General features: G+C 41.2%; 1 protein-coding gene across 1 annotated transcript in view; it reads right to left on the bottom strand.

Moving 5' to 3' along the window:
* Positions 1-2,676: 2,676 nt before the first annotated feature.
* LOC101850206 (mucin-17) overlaps positions 2,677-7,645 on the bottom strand; it is a gene marked incomplete in the record, with an annotated part of 71,313 nt that continues 66,344 nt past the window's right edge. Inside the window, 3 exon segments of the mRNA XM_035972563.1 lie at positions 2,677-4,175; positions 4,901-5,025; positions 6,702-6,751. Coding sequence (XP_035828456.1) covers positions 3,405-4,175; positions 4,901-5,025; positions 6,702-6,751 — 946 coding nt within the window.

Genomic DNA, 7,645 nt, shown 5'->3' with positions numbered 1-7,645 from the left:
TCCACAGATCAGTAAAATACAAGACAATAAACAAAACAGTAACGTCAAAACGCACGACAATAAACAAAACAGTAACGTTAAAACACAAGACAATAAACAAAACAGTAACGTTAAGACACAAGACAATAAACAAAACAGTAACGTTAAGACACAAGACAATAAACAAAACAGTAACGTTAAAACACATGACAATAAACAAAACAGTAACGTTAAACAGGAACGTTAAAACACAAGACAATTAACAAAAAGGAAACATTAAAACAGAAAAGCAAAAATTATACACTAAGCTCATGGGTGATGAATTTGTTATCTGTAAATTAATGTCTCTTTTACTTCACGTCCTATTAAGTACAAAATCAGTTTTTACCAGCAACATTAACAGCTTGGTTCCTTGACAGAACATTACACACACGGAGGGAAGTTTGCGAGGAAGTTTGAAATAATAAGAGAAACGGTGATTCCCCTAATAATTCGAGAGCGTCGCTGTAATCTCCATGAACATACTGAGCCAGTCACAATTCACAGTTAGCGTGTGTAAATCTACTCGACATGCTAGTGCCACTCACAACCCTGTGTCTGTCTATATATATATATACACATGCTAGTGTGAGATAACTGTTTCTTGTTTCTGTATGTGAGCCTGATGTTGCGTTCACAATCATTTTCTTTGCATATTTCATTTAGAGACTAATAATATGCTGATAGTCAAAGAAGTTAAATTTTCAGTCCAGAAATATTATTTTAATATGCGTTATCTTCTTTTACTACAAAAAAAAGTAGAACCTTTAAATTTTCATCCTTTAGACACATGACAAACAAATTTGATCAGATTTTGAAATCGACATCAGTTGAGGAGACAGAGTGAAGGACAAAATTGTATACAGTTGCTAACTGGCTCATCTCTACCTGCTGTTTTCTCAGTCACAACATTTGCAAAGTAATTAAATAAAGTAGAATAGTTACTACTACTTTTTGTTGAGACAACATACAAAGAACCAAACATTTACCAAGACTGATTGTACACGAATGTTGAGTGGACAGAGTAGTTCCAACACACAAGTCAACTTTACTTTACTTTTACTTTTTCATCCTCTGTTGCCGTTAAGCGTCGAGGGGAGAGGCAGTTTTCTATGGTGGGCCAGCTCCGCAGCTCTTTCAGTTGTGATGTTATGTTTTCTTAGGGTTCCCAAACACAAGTCAACACAGAACCTTAATTACTGCGGACATACACACGCTTGAGTTAGTATTTTGTCCAGACTGATTAAAACAGTTCGGTTTGAGAATCTGCTCGGTCTGACGTTGTTTCCTTGGGAAAGGCACTTTACACGAATTTCCCACTTCGCTCTGTCCTTTCGGGGATGGACGTTAAACTCAGAGGTCCTACCTCTTAAATAACCTAACAGCGTTGATAGGGGCGTTACACTTGACCCCTACCATTTCATCATTTTTAAAAACTGTTTGCAAATGCTACAGGCAGGAAAAAGATGTGTCGATGAGCACTTCACAGAGCGCCGGTTCATGTCTTTGGTTTGTCTTGAGCAAAACATTCAAGCATGAGCAGACACTTTCAGCTCTAGTGACGATGTGAGTCAGTTGTGGATATACAGCCGCTGAATTCACGAAAAACAAAAGTGACAGAAGACCCACAAAAGTGGAAACAATTTACTACTGGAAAAGGTGAAAAAGGTGAAAAAGGCAAAACAGTTGAGGCACACTGTTTGTGTTAAGTACATCTAAATCTTCAACAGCAGAGGAATTGGAGCGCTATAAGTGTCACAACACAGTGGAATCAGCCGCTCGTCAGTTTTTGGGCATGGGGAGTTATTGGTAACATCTTAAAAGTTTTTATTTTTTTTTATTTGGATTTTTTAAAATACCCATTTATCTTGAGTACAAGTTGAGATATATGTGATTGGTTAAAGTGGGGGGTCACCTCGTTTCAGACATAACAGTAGCGAGAAAATGGCCACCAAAATTTGGACATTTTAATAGCTTGAGAGTCCATGGAAAATGAAAATGTACAATTTTTGTGCATATTTTAATCAACTTTTTCAGTAAAATTTACACATGAATGCGTTCTTAAATGGACGTAAAAGGTGTCGAGCCAAAAAACAAATTTTATATAAATTGCAAAACGAGTTGAAATATGTCACTCTCTTCAATTCCACGGTAGTGACAAAAGCCCGACTTCACCACGCTGCCACTCACGTCATCGTTATGTAGGAAAACAAACCATGGAAATGTGTCACTAAAGAGTCTCACGTCATTGTTGGTGCTTATCCCGTCTAAAAAACAAAATAATTCCAAAATCAATAGGTGACAATATGATGCTGGACTTAAAACGATCGCTTTTAAGCTCAAGGGGGCTATCCCGAAAAATGCTGTTCTGAGAAAATTGAAGCTAAAGTTTTTGCCCCCCGTTCAGTTTCTTTAAAAAACAAGGACAGTTTTCTCTATAACCAAACAAATATACTCATCAATGAAACCAAACTTCTCCTATAGGTAGGGCAATGCCCACTTTTGGTGTGGGTCAAGATTTCTTGAAACCTCCAAAATCCGGGTTAGCCCGCTTGTCCTTAGAAGCGACCAAATGGCAAGCAAGCGCTTTGGTATTGACCGACTGTGTAGTGTCGAGCATGATAAAGTTAAGTGAGTAACGTAAAATCACAACAGTTTATAAAACCACAATTAAACTTTATTGATATTAAAATCTGGTCCCATTCATAAGTTGTTGTATAATTGTGTTATTTAATTAAGAAGCTGCCTGAAAAGAACATTGTAGCTCCTTCACCCTTCTCCCTGTTAATCATGGAAATGAATTTTACAATAACATACAAAATGATGTTTGCTGAAATACAACCAGGAATGAGTCAACATCATCAACAGTTTTCACCACAAGGGAAGTCTGCATCAAGGTTTATAGTATTAACTAACAATGTTAAACATATACAGAAATCAACATTTTGATTACCAAAAGGTTTCCAATTTATAAAATAAACTATTTTCTTTATTTAAAATAGTTTATGTTAATAAGTACACACAAAATAGTGACAGGCACGTTAAATGTGTGTCCATCGACATGGCATGGACAACGACAGAGCATGTTAACACTTTGCAGTTACACAGCCAGCAGTACAAAATATCCAATCTGGTCACCCAGCCAAGAGAGTGACAGCAATGGACCTCTCGGGCTAGACACAGAACTGTGCTAGGTGACCGGAAGAGATCATTTTCACTATCGCATTATTGCGCCAAGGGACCACAAAGTGTTAAATGTCTGTCCGTCAACGCGGCAAGGACCCCCACACAACACGTTGGATGTTTGTCCGTCTACGCAGCATGGACCCCCACACAACACATTAAATGTCTGTCCGTCAACGCGGTATGGACCCCCACACAACACGTTAGATGTCTGTCCGCCGACGCGGCATGGACCCCCACCCAGACGACCCCTCCCCCAGGCCGTGTGTCCGGGTGGAACCATTTGTCTTCGACCCCGGCTCCGTTTGACTGTGGTCTGAGTTCCCAGCATCCTCTCTGTCGCCACCGTGACTCAGTGAACTTTTCCCAACCATCTTCTTGCTGGACAGCGCCTGTAACTCCTCGCGGAGACTGTTGATGAGCGGCTGAGGGGACGCCCCGGGCCGCACGCTGTCTGAGATCACGTCCACCACGTCCTGGTTCGGGACTTGACCGCTGCGGGGGGCGTTATGCTCTCTCACGTCAATCACGCCGGACGTTTGGTCCCGGGGACTGCTAGAGTAGCGGTCACTCTGAGCCAGTCTGGGAGACCTACCATCCCCATCCCTGTACCCTCCACCTTGCCGGGCGGTTGATGTGTTTGGGCCGCCGCTAGCCGGGATCGCTTGGAACGAATTCATCCCCTGGTACGGGTCGGAATATCTGTCCATGGTGGACGAGTCATAGAGAGGGTTCTGGAACGTTCCTCGGGAGACGTAGTTCGCGGCCGTCACAGGGTGCCCGGGGGGAGGAACAGTTCCCGACTGAGTCTCTGAAGGTGGATGGTTCGAAGCCAGGTTCCTGGAGTTGATCACAATAGGCTCACCAGGTTGGTTTGTGTAGAAGTTTGTTCGTAAGCTCGAAGGTAGAGATTCAGAAAAGGTGGAAGTTGTAATCTTCTCATGCTTCGGCGGTTTTGTCGACAAGTTTGTCTGCTGAGTACGAAAAAACATATTGCAAAGTGGGAATCAGAAGAAAAAATAAGAAATTCTGAAGAAATGTTTACCTGTGTAAAGATAGTAATCTATTAATAATAATAATAATAATAACAATAATAATAATAAAAATAATATAATAAAAAGGAAAATAATAACAATAATAATAAAAATCGTAAAATAATAATAATAGTAATAATGATAATAATAATAATAAAGCAATAATGATATGCTAGTAATAATGATGATGAGGATGATGATGATGATGATGATGATGATGACGACGATGATGATAATGATGATGATAAAAATAAAAATTAGTGGTAATAATAATAATAATAATAATAATAATACTAATAATAATAATACTAATAATATACTATTACTACTACTACTACTACTAATAATAATAAACTAGGGGCAAAGCGGAGAGCTATTTGATATTATTGTGCACAGGCCAGCATCCTTAGAAGGCGGACTGAATCTGACCTGTGGATGCGATATCGTTTTTTAAACTAATAGGTATCTCTTGTAAACACACAGAGAAATACTTCTCCCTGAGAGATGAATGAGGATTGCCTTTGTCATACCCGAGCATTGGGAAGAGAGTTATGATACACGTTCACTACATTTACCTGTGCGTTTGGAAGAGAGATAAGAACCATGTTCACCACATGTACCTGTGCGTTAGGAAGGGAGATAAGAACCATATTCACCACACGTACCTGTGCGTTAGGAAGGGAGATAAGAGCTGTGTCGTCTGCGGCTCTGTACGGGCTCCAGCTGACCAGACCGGATGCATCGTAATCCTCGTGTGTTCTCTGCACGTGCAGTGGCGTGTGCTTCTTCTCTGTGTGGGTACACGGCACGGGACAAGTGAATTAATGATACAAGATATGTAGACAGAACAGAGCATGGGACAAGTGGATTAAAGATACGCGATAAGTAGACAGAACACGGGACAAGTGAATTAACGATAGACGATATGTAGACAGAACACAGCAAGGGACAAGTGGATTAGCAAAACATCATATCTAGACAGAACACAGCATGGGACAAGTGGATTAGTGATACACGATAAGTAGACAGAACACGGGACAAGTGGATTAATGATACAAGATATGTAGACAGAACACGGGACAAGTGGATTAGTGATACACGATAAGTAGACAGAACACGGGACAAGCGGATTAACGATACAAGATATGTAGACAGAACACGGGACAAGTGGATTAACGATACAAGATATGTAGACAGAACACGGGACAAGTGGATTAACGATACAAGATATGTAGACAGAACACGGGACAAGTGGATTAGTGATACAAGATATGTAGACAGAACACGGGACAAGTGGATTAACGATACAAGATATGTAGACAGAACACGGGACAAGTGGATTAGTGATACACGATATGTAGACAGAACACGGGACAAGTGGATTAGTGATACAAGATATGTAGACAGAACACAGCAAGGGACAAATAGATTAGCAGTACATCATAATATTAAATTATGCAGCACCTGATTCCACCGTGTCGGAGCACATTGACTCATTACGGCTGCTTCTCTGATCTCGTAGGATTTCCCTCCACAATCATTACTCTCTGACAATAGCTGGTTCACTTTTGTCTGTCCACGTTTAAAAAAAATTCTAGCTCATTTATTAATTTACCTGCGCCCACGAAAATTTGCATGGCACTTCTGCAGGCCAGCAATCACACAAAAATTATTTTTTAAAAATCTTGTTCCTGTAATAAAAAAGTTCTTCTCTTTGAGCCCTTTATTAAAAACCGCTCTTTGGATGCATACACAGGATCACTAAAATAATTAATAATTTTCAGTGTAAGCTTGTAAACTTCATTCCCCATCTGTCTAGACGTCTCCACGTGCTCCACATGAGTCTTGAAGATTGCCCACCCCGTCTCTTGAATCATGTTTCTCCAGGTGAACTGAACGTTAAAGTGTAGTGTTGAGGAAAATATGTCAACTTAAAATTTTTTTAGCTGTAGGCTGTAAATCCCTTATCATTTTTTTGACCCGCTTTTGGCTTACATCAAAGAAAATGTGTCAGAACCTTAGTTTGCAGTGACCTTTATGAAAAGGCTTTTAAATTCTGTTGGTCATTGAACTTTTAGATCCATATGTAGAGATCTGAGAAGATTAAACAGAACGATTTCATTTTATCTTGCTTTAACCATGGTCAGACGAAAGTGAACAAGCTATAACCATCATAACTCTCTGACTAACTATCACTAACTATCATAACTCCCTAACTAACCATCATAACTTTCTGACTATCACTAACCATTATAACTTTCTAACCAACTACCAGTAACTATCATAACTCACTGACTAACTATCACTAACTATCATAACTCCCTAACTAACCATCATAACTCTCTGACCAACTACCGCTAAGCAACATAACAATCTGGTAAACTATCACTAACCATCATAACTCCCTAACTAACTATCATTAACCATCATAACCCCCTCACGAACCATCATAACTCTCTGACTTACCTGCAATCTCTGTTTCCACACTCGGTTGTCTCGACAGCTGTTTTTCTTTCCTAAAGAAAGAGAAGAGAAAAGAAATTTCAATATACTAGTGAATGCTACTGTATTATATACTATCAAATAGTGTATTATATTGCACGGCATCCTTTTGTACATTGTGGTGTGATGTGGTGTGGTGTAGTGTGGTGTAATGATGTGAGGGGCGTGTGGTGTGGTGTGGTGTGGTGTGGTGTGATGTGGTGTGGTGTGATGTGGTGTGGTGTAGAGTGGTGTAGTGATGTGAGGTGCGGTGTGGCGTGGTGTGATGTGGTGTGATGTGGTGTGGTGTACAGTGGTGTAGTGATGTGAGGGGCAGTGTGGTGTGGTGTATTTGGGTGGGGTGTTTTGTGGTGTGGTGTGGTGTGGTGTGGTGTAGTGATGTGAGGGGCAGTGTGGTGTGGTGTAGTTGGGTGGGGTGTTTTTTGGTGTGGTGTGGTGTGGTGTGGTGTGGTGTGGTGTGATGTGGTGTGGGGTAGTGTGGTGTGGTGTGATGTGTGGTGAGGTGTGGTGTGGTGTAGTAGTATGGAGTGTGGTGTGGTGTAGTTGGGTGGGGTGTTTTGTGGTGTGGTGTGGTGTGGTGTGATGTGGTGTGTGGTGTGGTGTGGTGTGTGGTGTGGTGTGGTGTAGTGTTGTGTGGTGTGGTGTGGTGTGGTGTGGTGTGGTGTAGAGTGGTGTAGTGATGTGAGGGGCAGTGTGGTGTGGTGTAGTTGGGTGGGGTGTTTTTTGGTGTGGTGTGGTGTGGTGTGGTGTGGTGTGGTGTGGTGTGGTGTGATGTGGTGTGGGGTAGTGTGGTGTGGTGTGATGTGTGGTGAGGTGTGGTGTGGTGTAGTAGTATGGAGTGTGGTGTGGTGTAGTTGGGTGGGGTGTTTTGTGGTGTGGTGTGGTGTGATGTGGTGTGGTGTGGTGTG

This window comes from Aplysia californica, unplaced genomic scaffold, assembly GCF_000002075.1.
Source record: "Aplysia californica isolate F4 #8 unplaced genomic scaffold, AplCal3.0 scaffold00741, whole genome shotgun sequence".
NCBI classification, from domain to species: domain Eukaryota; kingdom Metazoa; phylum Mollusca; class Gastropoda; order Aplysiida; family Aplysiidae; genus Aplysia; species Aplysia californica.
Note: the sequence above shows the minus strand (reverse complement) of the source record. Positions and strands in the feature narration are given on the sequence as shown.